This window comes from Lagenorhynchus albirostris, chromosome 5, assembly GCF_949774975.1.
Source record: "Lagenorhynchus albirostris chromosome 5, mLagAlb1.1, whole genome shotgun sequence".
NCBI classification, from domain to species: domain Eukaryota; kingdom Metazoa; phylum Chordata; class Mammalia; order Artiodactyla; family Delphinidae; genus Lagenorhynchus; species Lagenorhynchus albirostris.
Genome location: NC_083099.1, coordinates 139,532,230 through 139,556,895, shown reverse-complemented (window position 1 = coordinate 139,556,895; position 24,666 = coordinate 139,532,230). Strand labels below are relative to the sequence as shown.

The following is a 24,666-nucleotide window of genomic DNA, read 5'->3' as shown; positions in this document are numbered from 1 at the left end:
ATTTGCTTCCTTGTGGAGTAGATAACATGTTTCTTTGTATTTCTTGTAAGTTGGTTGTTGAATCCAGAGCAGTAGTTTTATTTAATGTGCATGAGAATCACTTGGAGGCCTTGTTTAAAACACAGATTGCGGGGCTTTCCTGGTGGCACAGTGGTTAAGAATCCGCCTGCCAATGCAGGGGACATGGTTTGATCCCTGGTCCGGGAAGATCCCACATGCCGCGGAGCAACTAAGCCCGTGCACCACAACTACCGAGCCTGTGCTCTGGAGCCCGTGCTCTGCAACAAGAGAAGCCACGACAATGAAAAGCCACAACAATGAGAAGCCTGCGCACCGCAACGAAGAGTAGCCCCCTGCTCACGGCAACTAGAGAAAGCCCGCATGCAGCAATGAAGACCCAACGCAGCCAAAAATAAAAACAAATATAGATAAATAAATTTATATAAAAACAAAAAAGACAAAAAAACACAGATCGCTAGGCCCCAGTGCCAGAAATTTTGTTTGATTCAGAATGTTGGAGGCGGGGCCTGAGAATTTGCCTTCATAACAAGTTCTCGAGTGCTGCTTCTGCTTCTCCTTTATATATTATTATTATTTTAAAAATTTTATTTCATTGTATCTTTTATTTTATTATTTATTTATTCATTTATTTAATTTTAGCTGCGTTGGGTCTTTGTTGTTGTGTGCAGGCTTTCTCTAGTTGCGGCGAGCGGGGTCTGCTCTTTGTTGCGGTGCGTGGGCTTCTCATTGTGGTAGTTTCTCTTGTTGCAGAGCACGGGCTCTAGGTGCACGGGTTTCAGTAGTTGTGGCATGCAGGCTCTAGAGCGCAGGCTCAGTAGTTGTGGTGCACAGGCTTAGTTGCTCCGTGGCATGTGGGATCTTCCCAGGCCAGGGCTCGACCCCGTGTCCCCTGCATTGGCAGGCGGATTCTTAACCACTGCGCCACCAGGGAAGCCCTGCTCCCCCTTAGGGACTACACTTTCAGGATCATTGATCGAGAGGCTTGGTTACCTTGAGGTATGTTCTTCCAGGCATCGAACGTCTGGTGGACTCTGCAGTCGTCTTAGATCCATTAGTACTGAGAATGGTGCTACTCAGTCATTTTTTTTTTTTTTTGAAAATTACGTTTTGTTAGTAGATAATGATTTGTAAGGCCTTTTAAGACATGTTGGTGCTTCTGATTTGAGTTTAAGACAAGCAGAGTGGTTTCATTTTCATATGTGAATTTACCTAGGGTATATGTTAAGTGGTCTATAAGTAGATTTGGTGTGAAGTTCTGTGATAAAAGTGACTTTTCTCAACTCCTGTGACCAATATTCTTGAAGAATAAAGACTGCAGACTTATTTTTGAAGGATGACAACTCTAATTGGGGTTGTGTTTTACTTTGAAAATGTAAGCAAAAATTTTGATTTGCCTGTTTATTTTTTGGCAAGGAGTATATTGTTCTCTAGAGGATTTCATAGGTTAAAAATTAATTCAAATCCTAGCTATGTTCTAGAGGTTAAAAAATTTTTTTTCATTTTGTTATTTGGTATGAACTTATAGGCAACATAACAGCAAATAAGAACATTTATAATACTTTTTGAGGGTGTCTGTCTTAAAACCATTAGGGAATTCTTCAGTGTGAAAGTGGAGCTCTGGACTTCACTGAAAGCCCCATTCTTTTGATAATGGGGGCCCACATGTGTTTACTACCTACTGAATATATCAAAAAACTCTACTTGGGTGGTGATAGGTTTTTATACTTCAGAAGGCTTATCTGTGCTTGCTAGTGGTTACTCTGAAGTTCAAAGTCAAGCAAATGCATGATTTTAGTTATTAATCTTTTTCATGTTCTTTGCCTTGTTGTTACTGGCATGTATAAACCATTTTAAATTTTAGTAAAGGTTTTCTTTTTATTTATTAAAAAATGGTATGTAAGTAATATGGTTTGCAAAAAAATTAGACAGTAGTTAATAGCAAATAAAATTAAAGACTTCCATAATCTTACCATCTAGAAATAATCACTTTCAGTATTTTAGCACACACCTTTCTCATGGGTAGCAGTATACAGTGTCACTTAATATAATTTACATTCTCAAAAATGTTAGTATTAGACTTAACTGGGTTAGAGGTAGAACCTTTTGTCTATCTAAGAGGATCAAGTGAACATTCTTCAGGAGTAAAAGTCATAATGCCGAGCTGGCAACTATAGAAAAGCTGGATGAGGGTGACAAAAGTATCTGAAGTACTAATAGAATGAGAAATTATGGGACCAAGATACAGGAAATAAGGAAAGCCCAGGGAGAGGAACTTGAGTTTGAAGGCATATGCCAGTTTCACAGGAGGTGGCTGAGAAGCTTAGCTGAAATTTTGACAGACTTGTAGGGTTGGGGAGGATATATCTTGGAAGTATGTATGCATAATAAATTCATAATAAATATGCAAATTTCATCAGAGAACTAGAAGTTAGTAAAAAGGAAATTCTAGAATTGAAATATATAACTGAATTTAATAATTCAGTGGATGGTTTTAACAGTGTATTAGATGCAACTGAAGAAATCAAAGAGAGAATTAATGAGCTGGAAATGAGGTTAGAAGAAAATAAATAGATGGAAGCACAGAGGGAAGAGTTTGGAATGTACTGAAAGAGGTTAAGAAATAGACAGGAAATGCTGAAAAGATTCCACATGTGTATACATACATATATACCATATGTGTAATTGGAATTCCTGAAGAAGAGGAGAGAATGAAGCAAAAGCTTTGTTTGTAGTGATAATAGCTGAGAATTTTGCAAAATACGCTAAAGAAATAAAGCCACAGATTGAAGAAACACTAAGGATCCTGGGCAGAATAAATATACAGACATACTAAACATTACAGTAAAAGCTTTAAAACCGAAGACAAAGTGAAATCTTAAGTAACCAGAGGGGAAAATAAAGAAGGAATAAAACTGACGGCTAGCTTCTCAGTAGAAGCAGTGGAAGTTGATAGACAAAGGAGTACTCTTCTTAAAGTGTTAATAGGAAATGACTGCCAGTCTTGAATTCTGAACCTACTGAAAATAACCATTGAACTACAATAAACACATTTTCAGACAAATGGAGAGTTTCTTAGTGATGGAACAGCACTAAAGCGAATTCGAAATAGTATCTATTAGGCAGAGAAGGAATGTGATCCCAGGCTTGGAATAAGAAAGAATGAAGAATTAAAAAAACAATGTGTGTGAGCAAATGGAAATAAACATTGACTCCATGCAACACATGTAATGTCTTAGGGTTTTAAATTATGTATGGAATTAAACTAACAGTAGTAATAGCTTGTATATAGGGAGGAGGTAACTTTAGTATTTGTTAGATCTTTGCATTTCATAATCTCTAAAATAATTAAAAGACTAGCAAGAGAATATATAACTACTAAGCTTAATAGAGGGGGAAATATGGAATAATAAAAAAGCAAGAAAGGAAAGAAAAAGAAGTGTAGGAAAAGTACTGAGATGAAACTAGGATATCATTAAATGGCATTGTAATCATAGATTACTTGTAAATGCATTAAATGGTCTGGATAAGAGAGAAAGATTTCAGACATAATTGAAAAACAAACCTCACCTTCAATATAAGGGTATAGGGAGTCTGGATGTAAAAAAAAGTAAAGGATGGAAACAATTATCCAAAAATTAACCATAAGAAGGCTGGTATAACATACTAATATTATTAGATAAAAAGGCATTAAGGCAAATACCAATTTTAGAGATAAAGAGGGACAATTTATAATGATTAAATGTTTCATTAGGCAGGAAGAAGAGTTCTGAATTTGTATGTGTTCAGTAACACAGCCTCAAAATACATTAAGCAAAAATAGAACATATGGGGAAAAATAGACCTCCATAATATTAATGGGCAATAAGCACATCTCTGGCTCTCTCAGTAGTTGGAAGAACAATCTGTGTCATTAAGAATATAGATTTGAACAATGTAAATAATAAGCTTGATCTGTATGATACATTAGAACACTGCGTATTATATTCACATCATTTCTTTTCAGTCTTAAGTGGATTATTATATAAATATTGTCCACATTCCAACCCTTAAACTAAGTTCTCAATAAATTTGAAAATACTGAAAATAATCTTAAGTATATTCTCCAGTAGTGCTATTAAGCTGGAAATTAACTAGCAGCCAGAATTAATAGAATAATCCTCACTTTTATAAATTAAGCAATACACTTTTATGTAACCCATGCATCAAAGATGAAATCACAATAAAAATTTGAGAATATTTTGAGCTGATTAATAATGAAAATATTATAACTTGTGGGATATAGAGTTTGGTAGCCAGCCACCAAGATGGTGCCCAGTGATTCTTCCCTCCTCATGCTGTTACCCATTGGTAGTCTCCTTGTTGAATAGGGTTGACCTGTGTAACCTATAGGATACTGGGAAAGTGATGTAGGGTGACTTCCATTGCTTGATTGTGAAAGGTTATAAGACAGTGGGAGGCACTGTCTTATTCTCTTGACGTGAATGGAAACATCTGTCTTATTCTCTTGACTCACTTGTCTTGAGGGATGCCTGCTGTGTCATGTCGACAGGGCACTCAGACAGCCCTATGGAAAGGTCTTCATGGTGAATAATTGGAGTCTCCTACCTTAGCCGTGTGAGTTGGCCTTTCTGGAAGCATGTCCTCCATCCTCATTTAAGCCTGGGCTGACATCTTGACTTCAACCTCAGGAGACCCTGAGCCAGAACCACCCTGCTAAGCTGTTCTGAATTCTTGACCCTTAGAGACTGTGAAATAATGAATATTTACTGTTGTTTCCAGTAGCTAAGTTTTGGGATAGTTTGTTATACAACAGTAGATAATTAATACCCAGCTGAAGCAGTGCTGAAAGGGAAGTTTATAGCCCTCAATGCATATATTAAAGAAAAGGCTGAAATTCAGTGATTAGATGTATTTCTCAGAAAGTTAGAAAAAGAACAGGAAACAATTAAGGATGGAAAAAATAATCATAACAGTAAAGAGTATCAACAAAGCCAGAAGTTCTTTGAATGAAATACTAAAAATGGTGTAAGACTGAGATTAATCTAGGATCAAAATAGAAATATCATAAATATTATCATATTTGAAAAACGGAATCACTATAGACCCTTCAGACACTAAAAAGTATATTTTAAAAGTTTTATATGGAAAATTTGAAAAAGTGAATTATTCTAAGACTGGCACAGAAAGAAATAAAATCTGAATAGACCTGTAACTATAAAATGCATTGAATCTGTAGTTAAAATTCTTTCTCTACCTGTTAGTATTTCTGTCAGAAATGTTTAACCTGAATCACATGAGGAAGCAGTCAGACAAATGCAAATTAACAGTTTATGAAAGCAATCTATATCCTTCAAAAGCTTAGTTTCAAAAAGACAAAAGGTGGGAGAACTATTTTATAAGGGAAGTAAAAACTGTGACAAATATAAATATGTGATTTGGATCCTGTCTTTAAGAGAGGAAAAAAAAAAGAAAACCTATAATGGACATCTGAGAAATTGGGGGAAATTTCAATATTAATTGTATATTAAATGTCTTGAGTCTAATAAATGTATTATGTAGGAGAATATCATTGTTCTTAGGAGATACATGCTGAGGATTTTAGGGTTGAAGTGTCATGATGTCTGCAACTTAGATTCAGATGGTTCAAGTCCATCCAGTAGCCAGGGGCAAGTGTGGCAAAATATTAACGATTGGTGAATCTTGGTGACTGGTATGTGAGTGTTCATTGTACTATTCTTGCAGCTTTTATGCAGATTTGAAAGATTGCAAAGCGACATTTGGGGAAAATGAACAAACGCTATACTATCACTGCAACTGTTCAACATTAGCAAGTACTACTAAGCAAGAAAAAACAAAAATGTATAAATATTGGAAAGAAGGAGAAAAAAATTCTCATTTTCTTTTTTTTGGCTGTGCCGTGTGGCATGTGGGATCTTAATTCCCTGACCAGGGATCTAACCCCTGCCCCCTGCAGTGAAAGCATGGAGTCCTAACCCCTGGACTGCCAGGGAAGTCCCCCAAATTCTCATTTTTCAAACAGTTTGATTACCTACTTGAAAAAGCCAAGAGAATCAATGGAAAATGCCTTGACAGATTTCAGTTTAATCTTACAGTAGTTGTGGGACTAGATAGTGATAATGGCTGCAGAGTATTGTGAATGTACCAAATGCCACTTAATTATACATTTTAAAATGGTTAAAGTGGTGAATTTAACGTTGTGTGAATTTTACCCCCTCCTCCACTCCCCCATGCTAATAGCTCTGTCTAGAATGCACATGTGAGCACACAGGAAAGATTTGCATTTTAACAGTTAGTAGGACGGCTTACTACCTTTAAATACTGCATTCTTTAATAGCAAAATAGAGGATCAACATATATTAAAGACTGCTTATTTTGTCACTGAATAAGTTGTAAAAGTAGAAGTTATTATGCTCTCAGGCACATGTTATATACTAGACAGTTACTCAGGATGTGTGATTTCAGGAAAACTGTTTTGACTTTGGAAGTAGACATGTGAGATTGCAGTACAGAATCACAAAGCCAAAAGGGACTTTGAGAAATTGCGGTTCTTACTGTTTCCTTTATTTAGAGATGCATGTTACAGTCATCGATGAGTAGCTTTGAGGTTGGTTAATAAAACATGGCTATATGTCAGCGATACTGCATTTGAGGAAATGTTGTTACTTAGAAACAGTAAAAGGAAGGCTTCAAAAGTTAAAAATGCCTGTTGGGTACTAAAAAAAAAAATCTCTTAAAATGCAAACTTAAGAGGATTTACGTGGTGAATTCTATAAAACCTATTAGAACTGCTGAGAGCTTAGTAAAACATTTAGATATAGGACCCATGTCCTAAAACCAAAACTTTCTTATAAACCATCAATAATCAGTTTGCAAATATAATGAAAAAAGTACATAATTCATAATAGCAACAAAAGCTTCACATAGGAGTAAACTTACCAGGAGACGGGGAAAGGTCTTAAAAATAATGGCAGAACCTTGGGTGGTGGGGAGGGAATAGTCTAAATAAGTGAAAATTTCTACCATGCTCCTGAATCAGGAGATTCAATGTTGTAAAGCTGTCACATCTCCAGATCATGGTGTAAAGTCAGTGTATTTACATTTGAAATCCCAGTTGCTTTGTTTTAATGGAACTTGGCATGTTATCAAGTTCATTTAGAAAGAGAAAGATAAGCACAAATAGCCAACCACCCACCCAGTCCCTCAAAAAAAACCCTCAACTTTTTGCGATACTAGATATTTAAAAATGCTTTAAAAGATGTTATAAACAGTATAGTGTCAACCCAGGGCTAGACAAAGACATCAGTGAGACAAAATAGAGAGCAACAAACGTCTTGTGTATCTGTCATATTAAGTCACCTGTGTTCTAACTAACTTTAATTAAAATTCTTTACTCTGTGTTTGCAAGGTTACAAATTTTACCTTGTTTTAATTAACAAGAATTATCCAATTGTTAATATAATTTCAGTTATTACTTTTAATGGGATATTCTCTAAAACTCATTGTTAGTCCATATTCTGAAACATATCTACTTAGATGTAAATAATCACTTAAAAAACCCTTGATTTCATATATTCGAAGAGAAGGAGCTTAGAAGAAGCTTCACTGAAGAAGTCATAGGTTCAAATCTTATCTCTCTTACAAAATGTATATAACTTTGGGAAAAAGCATGAAACAGAGATAATAAACTATATCTCTCTGGCATGTTGTAATGATAAGTAAGTATGTAACTCATACGGAAAAACAAAACCAACCCATTTCTTCCCAACACTTCCTTTCCTCTTAATGGCAATACTGGTCTTCCTTTTGCATAAGTTCCTTTATCTTGAATGTCTCATGAGTCAGCAAGTTGTGTTGCTTCTTTCATGAAGGTAGGGGGTACTGCCATCCAGTTAAGGTTCTTGGATCAATTGGATTGATTCTTGGTTCTTTATCTTATCTGTTCCTTTTCAATCAATATTATATACTGCTGTCAGACAGATCTTTGGGTTGCCTTCAGTGTTTTACTTGAGAACTACAGTTAACCTCTTAACTTGGTGTTATTGGGTCCAGATTTTCTATCCATTTAACCCATTTCCATACCACTTCCAAAGTGAACACTTAGTCTTATAGATCTTTCTGTTAACTATCACATATCACATTCCCTCTCACTTTTGTATTTTTGTTCATCTTATTCCTTTGCCTAGTGCGTTTTTCTTGTTTTCCTTATATTTTTCTGTCTTTTAAGCTGCCTTAAAAGCTGCCTTTGGTCCAGGATGTCTCTGGACCAAATTGATCTTGCTTTCTCTAGCTTGTTTGTGTAGCACAAATGTTAGCCCTGTTCCAAAGTTACGATATAATTTTTGTGTTTTCTTATAATACTTTTATGGTTTTGTTATTTAAATATTTAAAATGTTGATCACTTGGAATTTATCTTGCTTTACAGTCTGAAGAATGGATCCATTTTTTCCCAGATTGTTGCACAGTTGTCCCTTTACCATTTATGCATTTACGATCCATTGTTTCCTCAACTGATTGAGATGGCTCCTTTATCTTAAGTCTTGTGTATTAGCGTCCAGTTTGGACTTCACATTTTTCCATTGGTCATTCTGTCATTGTGTACCTACTGTGCCCCAATAGTTTTAATTAATTGGCTTTGTGGTCGGTTTCACATTGATAGGACTAGATCTTTACTTTCTCTTTGTAAAAGTTTTCTGACTGTTCTTGTTAGTTTTGAAAATAATCATTTATTGAGATCACATTACATTTACAAATTAGAGATAGACTTCATTTTTTACAGGTTATGAGTTTTCACTGCAATAATATTACCTATGTTTTGGATTTCTTGTGTTTTACTTAAAGTGTTAGTTGAAGTTAACTTTGAAAAACTGTTAACTTCAGTAGCAGCTCAGGAAACTGAATTGCAAATGTTATTCCTTTTTAGTTTAGCCCAATGGCCAAAGGCTCTCAAAGATACATGGTCTCTACTGGTGCTGATGGGACAGTTTGTTTTTGGCAGTGGGATTTAGAATCCCTGAAATTCAGGTAAGTGACTTTAATTGTGTAATAAGTTTTCTTTTTTAATGTTGTTACAGTTTAGTCTAGTGAAATGAAATCTGATTATAAAAAGAAATTGTGTATTGTGGTTCCCTTTTTACTTTTGAATTTAATTTTTGTTATATACAGCATATGTGCCATATTGACTGCTGTTTACACTGTACGATTTAGATAGTTGGATATGTAAAAGGAGCATAGCCATGCTGTCTTAGTGGGCACATTTTTTTGAAAAAGAAAAAGTGATAGTATATATGTGAACATTTTGAAAAATGTTAGAAAAGTATAATTACATGGGCAGAAATTTAGGAAGGATCCTTTAAGTATCAGACCTGGATCATAGCCCTGCACTGCCCAGTGTGTTACCCTCTAGCCACATGTCTCTATTGAGCACTTCGGGTGTGGCTAGTGCAATTGAGGAATCGAATTATTAATTTAAATTTAACTGATACGATTCAGTTATTACAAAACTTTTAAACGTATTTCAAACAACTTGAATATGTGAATTTAGTTTTTCATCTATAAGTTTTATGAAATCTGAGTACAGATCAAGTATTTTTGATGAAAACTGTTCAAATTGAGATGTATTATTAGTGTCTAGTATGATCTGGAAGATTTAAAAGATTTAATATGAAAGAACCTAAAGTTCTCAATAAAATTTTATTAACATTGATGTGATATTTTGGATATATTGGTTTAAATGAAGTAAAACTAATTTTATCTTTTTAGTTATAATGTGGCTACTAAAAAACCCTAGTTTTATCTTTATACTTAATGATGTGGCTACTAAAAATTTAAAGTTACACGTGTGGCTCGCATGCCCTTTCTGTTGGACCATGCTATCATGCTATCACCCGGTGGTTCTACATCCCACTCTGCGGCCTCGATAATGGATTCTCTTACACTGTCTGAGCTTTAGTCACCTAAGTTACAGAACGGGGGTTAGTAGGCTTGCTCTTTCTGTATACTATGTTCTGTATAAGTTTGGGGATTGGACAGTTCTCTGAAATCCAACCAGCTATAACAGCATATGCGGAAATATTTGGTATACTGTGAGGTACTAGAAATAAGATTATAACATTTAAATATGCTAGATTAAAACCAATATTTTAAACCATGTTAATGTGCTAAACTAATGTATTTTTCTTTTCAAGTCCACGTCCCCTGAAGTTCACTGAAAAGCCTAGACCAGGCGTTCAAATGCTTTGTTCTTCTTTTAGTGTTGGTAAGATAACTTTAGTGTTTTTTTCTTAGTTTTATTTTAGCATTTTGAATGACCACATTATGAGAGAGAGCTGGCAGAAAGGAGGCTTAAAGTGTCCATATGAGCAGTTCTTGTGCCATGTGCCCTGTGTGTATGATAAACCAAGACTGTGGTTCTTTTAACTGAACTGCATGTTTTTGGTAGTTTAAATTTGTTTTCCACACATCTTGTGAAATTATTCTCCATTTTCTTGTACAGTGGACTTGTGTGAAACCTATCTTTTTGGGAGAGGTCAAAGATCTTTCCTCATAGAAGTCTGAAAATTTGAACAAGTGAACTTTATATTCCAAAGCTAGGTTTAGGTGTGTAAAGCTGTTCGGAAAGCAGAGCCCCTTTTCATGCATTTTCAGAGCCGCAGCATCTTAAAGTCATTGTCACAACTAATACAGCAGAAGGAGATAGTGAACATTTCCAGTCTGAATTAACTTTTAAAAATTAAGCCTCATTTGATGTGTGCTTCCTGCCCTCCCCCCCCACCCCAGCACCACCAAACAATTCTCCGACACTAGTTAGGTGTCCTATAATTCAACTCAATTCTGACACTACCTACCTAGAGAATAGTGTGAGATCCCACAGGTTAAGGGCTCAGTCCTACAAGATGCCCCACCTACCCCCAGCCTCAGACCAGGTTGTCACCTGTGCTTCTGACTGATGGGCTATATAGAGCAGAGATTCCCACAACTTCCTCCTTGGGTTTGATTAATTTGCTAGAGCAGCTGACAAAACTCAAACATTTTACTCACTAGATTTTCGTTTTATTATAAAAGGATATAATTCAGGAATAGCCAGATGGAAGAGATGCATAGGATAAAGTACATGGGAAGGGGCACTCTCTGGGTGTGCTATTCTTCTCTGATCTCCACCTGTCCATCAACCTGGAATCTCTCTGAACCTTGCCCTTTTTTTTGCGGTACACGGGCCTCTCACTGTTGTGGCCTCTCCCGTCGCAGAGCACAGGCTCCGGACGCGCAGGCTCAGCGGCCATGGCTCACGGGCCCAGCCGCTCCACGGCATGTGGGATCTTCCCAGACCAGGGCACGCACCCGTGTCCCCTGCATCGGCAGGCGGACTCTCAACCACTGCGCCACCAGAGAAGCCCTGAACCTTGCCCTTTTGAGTTTTTTATGGAGGCTTCATTACATAGGCACAGTTGGTTAAATCATTGGTCGTCACTGTTGATTTAGCTCTCTCCCAGCTCTCTTATCACATGGTTGGTTCCCCTAGCAGTTAGCTCCCATCCATAGATGCTTTCCAAAAGTCACCTCATTAACATAAACTCTGTTGTGTTTGAAATGGGTTTGATGAAATCAAGACACCAGTATCACTTCGCTTAGGACATTCTAAGGGTTTGAGGAGTTCTGCCAGAAAAGGGATGAAGACCAAATATATATTTCTTCCTAAAAGTCACAGCATTACACTGCATTAATTTTAAAAGTTCTTTATATAATGAATTAGAAAACAGATTTATTGAGAGAAATTTAGTTTTGGCATAGAGAGCTTGCTTAATTTAATATAGAAATTTGGTTAAGATATTTGTTACAAACTGGATTTTTTAAACCTTAAAATTTTTATTTCAGGTGGTATGTTTTTAGCCACAGGTAGTACTGATCATGTAATCAGAATGTATTTTTTGGGTTTTGAAGCACCTGAAAAAATCGCAGAACTTGAAAGTCACACTGTAAGTATTCACGTTTTAAAATTCTGTAGATTGTTAATATTCCTGTTGGTACATAGCCTCATATTGCTAAGGGAAATTGTTACTGATTTTAGTTTTAACTTAAATTTAGGGGGAATTGGAGGTGAAACATGATATTGACAAACTCAGCACCTTATGGCGCCAAATACTTTGCAGTGGTTATTTCAGCTTTAAGTCCAAACTCTTGATTATGATAATTAATCTGGGTGATTAGGTTTGAATTGGGTCTATTTATCTAAACCAAACTCATGAAATTAGAATGCTGTTTTATCAATGTGTACTAAGATAGATAACTCTCAGTATTCTGGCGTGCTGGTTAGCGGTCAGGTCATCTTTTCTCCTGTAGGAAGTTCTGTGAAGTTATTTGATAAAAAAAATCACTTTAAAAGAAATTATTATTATTTTTTGCACATAATCATCGAAGTGAATATGCCTTGTTTTCAGCTATTTAAACCTTTTATTTTGATCACTATCTACACGTCAATTTTTATACAGATGTAATTAATTGCAAATACTGCTTTAATTTTAGAAGTAGGCTTCTTTTTACCACATGTGTCTGTCTTTGAGACAAGAGCTGTATCTTAGTCTTATTAGGTTCGTAGTTAGATTCTTTGCACTTAAACGTACAATATATGTTTGAATGGCAGGGTTAAGCAGCGTAAGTGCATATCTCTAGCTTTAAACCAAATATGCTTCTGGCTGTAAAACTGCGTGGGTTTTCTTTGTGTACAGACTATGTAGATGATTACTTTTGTGTTTGGTTTTTTCCCCTCTTTAGGATAAAGTTGATAGTATCCAATTTTGTAACAATGGTGATCGGTAAGTAAGTGTGTGTGTGTGTTTGTTTTTTTAAATTTTTTAATTTAATTTTTTTTATACAGCAGGTTCTTATTAGCCATCCATTTTATACACATCAGTGTATACATGTCAATCCCAATCTCTCAATTCATCCCACCCCACCCCCACCCCCCACCGTGTTTGTATTTGTGAGTGTGTTTTTAGGTAAATATACTATGCTTCCTATTAGTATAACTAATATATCACTTTGTAGGTATATATCATATTGCAGGTACTTGTTAGTAAATGTAATAATTGAAGGAAAAGTGTCTGGGGCAGGGAGGAAACAATTAAATGTAAGTTTTTAGAATTGTAGTTTCTGCAGCCTCCTATGACCAAAAGTAGTTTTTCTTTATCTCACTGCTGGCTAAATGTTTGATTTATAGGAAAATTAGGTGTAAGGATAAAGAAATTTGTTATATTTGAGTAGTTAAAAGAAAATCTTTTCTAATCAATCACTGTGATGTAGTGCAACAGAATTATCACTTAAATTATATCCTTTATGGTCCCCAGTGTCTTTTCAGGTACCTTTCCTAAACTGTGATTTTTTAACACTTAACTTTATTAAATGATTGATTTATTTTTACACATGGCTAGCATGAATTAATTTGAGTTTAGAGTTAAAATGCTTATAATGGTGCTTTTGGTCTTACTGTTTCTTCCATACATTTTTTTGTGTGTGTGTGTGGTACGCGGGCCTCTCGCTGTTGTGGCCTCTCCCGTTGTGGAGCACAGGCTCCGGATGCACAGGCTCAGCGGCCATGGCTCACAGGCCCAGCCGCTCCACAGCATGTGGGATCTTCCCAGACCGGGGCACGAACCCGTGTCCCCTGCATCAGCAGGCAGACTCTCAACCACTGCGCCACCAGGGAAGCCCATCTTCCATACATCTTTAATTGTCCTTCTCCCCCCCCACCCCCCCTCCAAATACTTACTGTACATTGTCTTTTCAAAACTCAATCTATTCGAGAAGCTAGTGATTGAGTTTGAAATGTGCTTTACTTAATAGGGCTAGGCAAATCATAGCAAACCAGATTTTCTGTTTAGATACGCGCTAAATTCCGTGTCTTTTGGAATAAACACCTATAGATATACCTGCAGTCAAGATAGCTACAATAAAAATTTTTTCACTTGAAATATTAACTGTAGCCCTTGGTAGCACGTATGTGAGTAGAAGATCTTCTTTTCTTTTAAGGTTTTTAAGTGGTAGCAGAGATGGAACAGCACGGATTTGGAGATTTGAGCAGTTAGAATGGAGAAGCATCTTACTGGATATGGCTACAAGAATCTCAGGGTAAGTTGAGATGGTTTGTTTCTAAGTAGGTGCATCCTAAGTACTTGGTCTCTCTCTCTCTCTCTCTCTCTCTCTGGTTGGTTGATCGCTTTGTTCAGGGGACTGGAGCCACCTCCTATTAGAAGAGCTACGATCTAAGTGAATGGCTCCCTCCTGCACATCTGACAGTTAAATACTTAAACCTCGTATATTCTTTTTTTTTTAAGAATTAATTAATTAATTTTTGGCTGCGTTGGGTCTTCGTTGCTGCGCGCGGGCTTTCTCTAGTTGCGGCGAGCAGGGGCTACTCTGTTGCGGTGCACGGGCTTCTCATTGCAGTGGCTTCTCTTGTTGTGGAGCACGGGCTCTAGGCACATGGGCTTCAGTAGTTGTGGCTCGCAGGCTCTAGAGCACAGGCTCAGTAGTTGTGGTGCATGGGCTTAGTTGCTCCGCGGCATGTGGGATCTTCCTGGACCAGGGCTCAAACTCGTGTCCCCTGTGTTGGCAGGCGGATTCTTAACCACTGTGCCACCAGGGAAATCCCCGCCTACTATTTCAAAAAATATATAAAAATAACTCAAGTATATCAAATGTGAAAATTTTCAGAAAATTCCACTTTTTGAAGGTAGGATTTTTGGAATTTTTAAGAAGACACAGCTACGTCTGGTGAAAAAAGCAAACAAACACACTTTATTTAGGTTTAAAAAAATTGGGCTCCAGTGGGAGTGAAAATTTTTTTTTGTATGCTGAAATTTTGGTTTGTAAAATGGCATTGAAGGCAAGTTTGTCTAACTGTCCCCCTCCCTCAACCTCCAAAGTCTCAAAAACGTATCTTTAGCATCTTTGAGATAAGTTTAGTACTTTGCAAGATAAATATTACAAATTTCAAATACATTGCTTTTTTGGTTTGTATATTTTGGGAGGCAGTACAGGTGGTAGAAAGAATATGTGTTTTGGAGTCAGACCTTTGCTCAAATACCATTTACACTGTTTATAGCTATATAATTTTGACATCATCATTTAATATTTATTAATCTGTTTCATCATCTGGGAAGTGAGACTACCTGCCTTTAAGTATTGTTGGCAATTTTAAATCATATGAAAATTTCCAGCACTGCTTGGTCTAGAGTAGGCATATCAATATTCTTAGGAGTTTTTCTGAGAAATGTTACACATTTTAGATCTTCATGTCTGCTTTATTTTTAGTAATAGTAGGAGAAATTAACCCATTCTCTGCTGTGGCTCAAACAGTTGTATTGGATTTCAAAATAAATTTGATATTAATATTTTTGTGGAATGATCTGTGGTAGAGAATGGAAAGAATACATACTAGAAATCTGATAATCCTTGTTCACAAACAAATCTTTACAGTTATTTAAAAATGTTACATCTGGATATTTAGAAGCATCTTAGTGTGAAAGTAAATAATAATGAAAGAATGGCAGTGAAGAACATTTTAAATGGTATTCGCCCATGAATAATTATTTTATTAGGCAAAATAGGAATACCATTGTAAAAACTTGAATAAAAATTTTTAAGTGAGACTGAGAACTATTTATTTTTCTTGTTGTCACCCTCTCTTCATGGAGAGAACTTTTCTTGTATTTTCCCTCATGGTGGAAATATTCTTTTCTCATTTAAAGTTTTACTTATTTCAAATCTTGAAAGGCAGTGTTTTCTGTGTGTAAAAATTGATGGATATATTTGTTTTAGTGTTCTAATCTTGGCTAATCAACTTGATGAAATGCAACATGTCTGTTAGTAAATTCAAATGAAGTGTGGAGGGTCTTAGCCTGTATTCCATTTTGTCATTTATTTATTTTATTTATTTGGCTGCGTTGGGTCTTAGTTGTGGCATGTGGGATCTTCATTGCGGCATGCAGGCTTCTCTCTAGTGGTGGCGCACGGGCTCCGTAGTTGTGGCACATGGCTCAGTTGCCCCGTGGCATGTGGGATCCTGGTTCCCCGACGAGGGCTCAAACCCGTGTCCCCTGCATTGGAAGGTAGATTCTTAACCACTACGCCACCAGGGAAGTCCCCTTTTGTCTTTTATGTTACACTTCCTCTGACCAATCTAGTTAGATTTATTCTCTCATTTGTGTTCCATGGTGCTTACATAGATAGGTGTTACATAGCACTCATTCCATATTCTTGTAGCCGTTTTCTTTAAAATACATGTTTATTATATGCTTAATCATTTCTTAGAATGTGCTCTATGATTTCAGAAGCAGCTAGGTCCCCCCAATCCCCGCAACCCCATACTACTGACTGCTGTATTTTATACAGAAGCTTTGCATATTGCTTTCATAAAGGCAGCAAAACACTGCAGACGTGTATCCAAGACCGTTCTTGGCAAGGACCTGTAGGAACAGTTTATAGGGAAGTAGAAAGAGATGAATGCAGCTCATTTACAGTTCAGCAAATTGAGAGTCTGTGTCAGGCACTTTGCTAGACATTGGGGTCATGAAGATGAATTACCTTCTTTCTGTCTTCCTGAAGTTTTTTGTCATCTATAGAGAGTGAAGCAGTTGAAAGTATTACTTATAGGGCTTGGGGTCAGGAGAAGGGAATAATTAGAAAAGAGGTAGAGAGAAAAAGCTTTGCTTTTATGAGCAGCGGCGGTATTCTGAAATCTGCCTGTATTCAGTCTCCGAACTGTTTGTAAATCATCCCTTACCCCTCGGGATTTTGCCCTTATCTGTTTATGGATAATCTTTTGCGGGTCAGATGTGATGAACTCTCTATCGAGTTGGTAAGGTATGGACATGAGCTGGATTACTTCAATTATTTTTGTATTGATGAGGGATTGTGTACATTGTACAGCCTCCTACACATATAGCATTGCACATTTCATATTTTTTTTCTTAGAGATTTATCTTTAGAAGAGGAAAGGTTTATGAAACCCAAAGTAACAATGATAGCTTGGAATCAGAATGATAGCATTGTTGTCACAGCTGTGAATGATCATGTCCTCAAAGTGTGGAATTCTTATACTGGACAACTGCTTCATAACTTATTGGTAGGTAGTTTTTATAACATACAACAAATCAAAAATTTTTGAACTGTAATTTTATTTTTAATAAACATGTTTCATTTATATTATCAAATGAATAGAAATTTGTATATATACTAATGTATAAATTACTGTCATTAATACATATTTAAAAACTGTTATACACTGTGACAATATGGGCTTTTAATTTTAAACTTGTAACTTGCAAACCCTCCTTAACTGTATGACTTTGTTGAATAAAGGGACATGCTGATGAAGTATTTGTTTTGGAGACACATCCCTTTGATTCCAGAATTATGTTATCTGCAGGACATGATGGCAGCATATTTATATGGGATATTACAAAAGGCACCAAGATGAAACATTATTTTAATATGGTAAGTGGAGTGAGAGGTATCTTTATGCATGTTTGCATTTGTTCCAAGTATTTGGATAATGAAGTGCAGCCAGAAACCTATCTGCATATTTTGGCAGTTTATATTTCTAGAAATCAGGGTACTACCTAGTCTGATAAATATCTGATAGCCATATATACGTACATACATACAAATGTGAAATTAATCTGTATAACTAATTCACATGAGGGGAAGATTTTCAAAATTTATTTATTTAGCTTTGTGTGTGTGAATTTTCCCTGTCTGTGTTTAAATTGGCAAAATTATGGTAATTCACACAACTTTTTCACTATTTAAATTTATTAAAACATTTGATAATAGGGACTTCCTGGCCATCCAGTGGTTAAGACGCAGCACTTCCAATGCAGGGGAACTAAGATCCCACATGGCACGTGGTGCAGCCAAAAAAAATATTTGATAATAAAAAATAATACTCAGAGTCATCTAGGGAATCGAACATCATTGTTTGTTTTTCAGTGTTTCTGCTTTTTGCACATGAATATTTGAAAACCAGATTACGATCTTATTGCATGTTTTTAGAATTTCTTATACATAACTACAATACAGTTACCAAAATAGGCAAATTTAACATTGATAAAGTAGCGTTATCTAATCCACGTTTACATTCAAATTTTGTCAGTTGTCCTAATAATGCCTTTATAGTTATATTTTACCCCTTGGACCAGGATCTGATTCAGGATCATGCATTGTATTAAGTAGTTATGTATCCCTAGTTTTGTAAGATCAATAATTCTGCCTTTTTTTCCCCCTATATCTTGCCCTTTTACAGGCAAATAATGTTACAGGATATCTCTGTTTTGTCTGATACTTCTTCATGATACAATACTGTTTCACATTTTTTTGATGTAATAAAACATAAATGATAGTGTGCCGTCCATGCATTATATTAGCATATGATATTTATATGTTCCACTGTTATATGGTGGTAATTATTAATATTTGGTTAAGGTGGCATCTGCCAAGTTTCCCCACTGATTTTTAAAATAGTTGTTTTTTCTTTGTAAATTTTAAACTGATTTGTTCAGAGACTATGTAAATGTCTGGTTCCTCATGAAACTTTCACAAATATCAGTATCCATCGAAGGCTTTCTAATGGCATCGTTCTTTACATATTTAGTAGTTGCACATAGTTTTGTAATCCTTTCTCATTTTATGTAAAGAATGTTTTTCAAACCCTTAAATATTTTTTAAGAATTTGCAAATGTATTTTTGACGGTAAATTCAGCCTATCTTAGAAGTATGTTACCTATATGTTTAATTTACTGTTGTCGAGTATTTAAGTGGTTTCTAAAATATGCACAGTAACAATACTTTGAATGTTTTTATACTTGGCTGTTTAGGTAGATCCCTGATTATTTCCTTGGGATAAATTCTGAGGGAAATGTGTAAAAGGGCTTGTACATTGTTAAGACTTTTGATTTATCACCATCTTTGCTTTACCAGCCAAGGACTCTCCCCTCCCCACCCTCCTCTGCTTTACTTGGACTGAAGGTCTCAGGCCAGAGGTGTGAAGTGGTGCCAGGGTGCAGGTTGGGCTGTGGTGGAGGTGGCTCTTCAAAGGACCCTGGGGGTGAATCTGTGTAATAGGAGGGAAAATATTTACACATTTTTTTCCTTTTTATGTTATGAGAGAATGCAAATTTGTATACATGGATTATCTTATTCAGCAAGTCCCTAAATATCCCAATACCTTAATTCCTCCCCCCCACCCCATTTTGTTAATTGGCACTCAGTCATGTGTGGTATAGCAGTAGTGAATTATTGCTTTTCCAGCGGGTATTTAGGTATGTATGTGAGTTTGTTTTGGCAGTTAGCTGGGTGGATGAATCCTTTTTCCAACGCTGATTTAACTTGTCCTAAAGTTTAATTATTGGAACGTTATAGGCTGAGACAACAGATAAGCATAGCTCTACACTATTGAGTTAATGAAACAACTCATTTAACTATAAATTGATAATACTAAACTACTATAATTTACAGTTAAAAAAACAAGAATAAAACAGAAAACAGTTTAAAAGTTATCTCTTTAAGGCAACATTCATGATGCACTTAGAGTATTCTTTCTGAAATTTGTGGCAGTTTGAAATAAGGTAGTTGCAGGTGCAGGCATTTACATATGCACCCTTGAGACTTTGCAGCATTACAAATTTTGCGTTTCCACTTAGTCATCTAAGTGGAAAGCTTAAACTCCATAAAAGTATTGATTTTAGTTCATGAATTCCAAACTTTATTAATCTTTAATCATTTCTCTTGTAGTTTTTTTTTTTTTTTTGCGGTACGCGGGCCTCTCACTGTTGTGGCCTGTCCCGTTGCGGAGCGCAGGCTCAGCGGCCATGGCTCAGGGGCCCAGCCGCTCTGCGGCATGTGGGATCTTCCCGGACCGGGGCACGAACCCGTGTCCCCTGCATAGGCAGGCGGACTCTCAACCACTGCGCCACCAGGGAAGCCCCTCCCTTGTAGGTTATTAATCAAAAGATTTTTGTTATATATTGAAAGAAAAGTTTGTGAAATTGTCATTCACATGTAAGAAGTAAAGAAAGCCATTTTGGATTGGTTTATGATCCTTCATTTGATCAATTTGAGAGCTAATTCTTAGAAGATCTTTTGAGATTTTTTTCTAGGCTAGTGGTATCTAAAATGAATTTTATTTTCTGAAAATATTAACATGTGCTTAACGAAAACTTTGTTTAAAAATTTGGTTTTTCAGAAGTTGATATAGCAAAAGCTCTTACACAGAAATGGTCATACATTTTTCCCTCTGTGTTTCCTAGATTGAAGGACAAGGACATGGAGCTGTATTTGACTGTAAGTTTTCACAGGATGGACAGCATTTTGCCTGTACAGATTCTCACGGTCACCTTCTGATATTTGGTTTTGGATGCAGCAAGCCATATGAAAAGGTCATTTCATATACTTTCTCACAGCATGTAAAATAGTTATAAAGGATGTTTTGAAAATAGGTTAGATGTATTGATTTATTTTTTTTGTCTTTTCAAACAAAGTTAACTGGTTAATAATTTATTTTCTTTAACATGCGTAAACCTCAAAATATCAATTTGTAAACTTGCCTTTTCTAGATTCCCGATCAGATGTTCTTCCATACTGACTATCGGCCACTGATTAGGGATTCTAATAATTATGTCTTAGATGAGCAAACTCAGCAGGCTCCTCATCTTATGCCTCCACCATTCTTGGTAGATGTAGATGGAAATCCTCATCCAACTAAGTATCAGAGATTAGTACCAGGCCGAGAAAATTCTGCAGATGAACATTTGGTTCCACAGCTAGGTTATGTGGCAACAAGTAAGTTCTAAGTCTTTTTTTTTGTTTTGTTTAATTTTTAATTTGAAAAATGTAAGTAATAATACAAAGAACTTCTGTACTTTCAGATTCACCAGTCCTTAATATTTTGTTTTATTATTGTATCGCTGGATACATATTATTGTTTTGAACCATTTGACACTTACGTTCTGGCCCTCATGTCCATTTACCCCTAAATACTTCAGTATGTATTTTCTAAGAACAAAGATATTTTCTTATGTAATCATAAACTGTTATCAAAATTAGGACATTTAACAATTATATAATACTGTTATCAAATCTATAGTCTGTAATCAAATATTATTGTTCTAATAATGCCTGTTATAGCTTTTTTTTCCTCCCTTGATGTAGATTTTAATTTGGGACTGCACATTAAATTCAGTTGTCATTGATTAAGTTCAGGTTATGCATTTTGGAAAGAAGACAACATAAATGGTGTTGTAGCCTTCCTGGAGTATCATGTAAGGATGCTTATGATTGTGTTTTGTGCACTTATTGGTGGCGCTGACTTTGAACACTTGGTATCCGCCAAGGTTTTCCACTATGAATTTTTTTTTCTCTTTGTAATTATTAAGTAGCTTGTGGTTTAAATAACCTGTTCTATTTCAGACCTTTAGGATCCATTGATAATATTTGCCTGAATCAGTTGTTACTCTGAACGTTGCAAAACGGTTTTCTAACTCTGTTATCATTGCATCTGCATTTTATCATTAGCTGGCCATCTACTACTCTCCCATTTATTTATTTATTTCGTTTATTAAGTTTTAGTATGGACTTCCGGGTTGTTATATAGTGGGTTACAATCTAGTACTATCATTGTTTAGTTGCTCATATTATCCTTGGATTTGGCTGGGAGAGTCCATTCAAGCTGAGTTTTGTGTATTTTCCCAAGTCCCCATCATTCCTTGAGCACTTCATTACTTTCTGGCAAAAGATGTTCCAGTCCCGTCTTGTACTTTGCCTGTCCTAGCCAAGTACAGAGTTTTTTGTTTTGTTTGCTTTTGTATTTGTTCATGGCAGTGTAATGTTTTTCCCTAATATTATTAAATGCTATTTTTTATTTATTTTTATTTTTTAAAATTTTTGGTGGTACGCGGGCCTCTCACTGTTGTGGCCTCTCCCGTTGCGGAGCACAGGCTCTGGACACACAGGCTCAGCGGCCATGACTCACGGGCCTTGCTGCTCCGTGGCATGTGGGATCTTCCCGGACTCGGGCATGAACCTGTGTCCCCTGCATCAGCAGGCGGACTCTCAACCACTGTGCCACCAGGGAAGCCCTAATATTATTAAATGAAGAAAAAAGGTGCTTCTGTTTTGTTTGGATGAGGATTAATTTACTGAAACTAAATCACCTTAAGGTTAAAGATTAATGTAAATCACTATATGTTTACTCTTTCAAATTTTTTTTATTAGTTTGATTGAAGTGTACTTTATATACAACAGAATTTACCACTTTTAAGTGTACAATTCATATGAGTTGAGAAATGTTAAACAGTCATGTAAACCACCACCACAATCAAGATACAGAACATTTCCATTGCCCCCAAAAGTTCTCTTGGGCCTGTTTGGAATTAGTCCTCTCCCTTCTCCTGGCCCCTTGTAATGACTGTTTTATTTTGTCACTTTGATTTTTCCTTTTTAAGGAATTTTGTATAAATGAAATCATACAATATGTAGTCTTTTTTGTGTCTGGCTTCTTTAACTTAACATGGTTCTTTTGAGATTCCTGTTGCAGGTTGTTTTTTTTCCTGTTTATTGATAGTGCAGCATTGTATGGATATACCATCATTTATCTATTCACTAGTAGCTGAAAACCATTTGTCTTTTTTCCATTTTGTAGCTGTTTTAAGGAGTGCTGAAATATCCAACTATCCTGTGAATTTGTCTTATTTTTTCCTTCAGTTTTCTCAATTTTCTCTGTATGTATTTTAAAATTCTGTTATTATATACCTACACATTTCAGATTGTGCTCCTGGTGAATTCTTTTTTTTACAATTTTATTTATCTTTGGCTGTGTTGGGTCCTCGCTGTGCATGGGCTTCCTCTAGTTCTGGTGCGCGGGCTTCTCATTGCGGTAGCTTCTCTTGTTGCGGAGCATGGGCTCTAGGTGCGCGGGCTTTAGTAGTTGTGGCACACGGGCTTCAGTAGTTGTGGCATGTGGGCTTCAGTAGTTGTGGCTCGCGGGCTCTAGAGCACAGGCTCAGTAGTTGTGGCCCGCGGGCTTAGCTGCTCTGCGGTATATGGGATCTTCGCGGACCAGGGCTCGAACCCATGTCCCCTGCATTGGCAGGTGGATTCCCAACTACTGTGCCCCTAGGGAAGCCCTGAATTAATTCTTTCATCATTATGAAATGTCCCTCTTTATCCTCAGGAGTATTTCTTGTTTTGAAGACTATTAACTTTGTTTCATATTAAAGTAAATAATCCAACTTTTTAAAATTAGTGTTATCATGTTGTATCTTTTCAGTTCTTCTAACCAATATGTCTTTATATTAAAACAGATTTCTTGCAGGCAGCAATCTAGTCTGACAACCTGTCCTTTAATTGGACTGTGTAGACCATTTACATTTAATATAATTATTAGTGTAGTCAGGCTTAAAGCTCTACATAAGGCTACTTGTTTTGTCTATCCTTTCTGTTCTTTGTGCCGTTTCTCCTTTTTTTCCAAACTTTTTTGAAGTTGCTTATTTTTTAGTGTTTTATCATTATTGCCACTAATGTTTTATTAGCAATACCTGTTAGTCTTACTTATTTTTAATGGTTGTTCTAGGGCCTAAATTGTCACTGTGTAGTTTGCAGACCCATGGTTTTATCCATGACCTTTTATGGGGTCTTCGAGGTTGTGACTATCTTCATAATAATATGAAACTATTATTTACCTTTGACATTTGCACTGATGAAACAGAAGCAGTGGTGGGTGAAACATTTGGTACCTGAGCACAAATCAAGGCCGTGGCACCAAACTGCTAGCGGTCATTGTATTCTCCACTGATTTGAACACACATTTTAAAATATTCTGAGTGTTAAAATTGGAAATATGCTTAAAACAGTTCTTGTTTGTGTCTGAAGTCTCTGTACTGGCTAGTGGGAACGTGTACTATTGCCAGCCCTGTGAGAGTTCTGGCAATTTTTTGGCATTAAAAAATGGCTTGGCTTTTTCATGTTTTATTCCCCAGCATGGTGGAGTTTTAACCAATGTGTGCACATATTATTTAGCCAAAGAATCGATTCCTCATTGTGTACCTCTGAGCTTTCTGTGCAATCCAGTCCTCTCTGATATTCAGCCTTGCATATTTTAGTCTTTCCCCTGCTCTCAAACTCTGACCTCTGTCTCTCAACTCATTGTGACCTCTGGATGGTACTTGGGTTCCCTCTCCTTGTTCTGTAGTTTGGAGATTGCCTCCAGGCTGTTACCTGGAGCAATCAAAAGATTGGGCTCCATTGTCTTCTCTCAGGGATCACAGTCCTGTGCTGTTATCCAATATCTGAAAGCCCTTCTTTCATATATATTTTTTCCAGTGTTGTAGTAGTTTATAGTGGAAGGGCACTGTAGTACTTAAGCCTTTATGTGTAGAACCCTTCTTTAGTATTTGAATGGTGACTGCATATGCCAAGTAGAAACAGGTATCATTCTTGATATTTCCCAAGTTACGTTTAAATTCAGTGCTGCGAAAGAAAAGTTACATAGGGTTTTTTGGGGAGGGGAGAGGATTAGAAGTCTCCTTTTCTGCTGATTTCCCTTTGGTTCTATGTTGTGATCTTAGGGATGTTATG

General features: G+C 36.3%; 1 protein-coding gene across 1 annotated transcript in view; it reads left to right on the top strand.

The window, feature by feature from the left end:
* Window positions 1-24,666, top strand: part of BRWD1 (bromodomain and WD repeat domain containing 1) — a 121,524-nt gene that overhangs the window by 30,725 nt on the left and 66,133 nt on the right. The window contains exons 9-17 of the mRNA XM_060150945.1: window positions 8,963-9,063; window positions 10,227-10,297; window positions 11,914-12,014; window positions 12,811-12,851; window positions 14,065-14,163; window positions 17,011-17,161; window positions 17,398-17,532; window positions 20,343-20,471; window positions 20,649-20,874. Of these exons, the coding sequence (XP_060006928.1) occupies window positions 8,963-9,063; window positions 10,227-10,297; window positions 11,914-12,014; window positions 12,811-12,851; window positions 14,065-14,163; window positions 17,011-17,161; window positions 17,398-17,532; window positions 20,343-20,471; window positions 20,649-20,874 (1,054 nt within the window). The remainder of the gene's footprint in view (window positions 1-8,962; window positions 9,064-10,226; window positions 10,298-11,913; window positions 12,015-12,810; window positions 12,852-14,064; window positions 14,164-17,010; window positions 17,162-17,397; window positions 17,533-20,342; window positions 20,472-20,648; window positions 20,875-24,666) is intronic.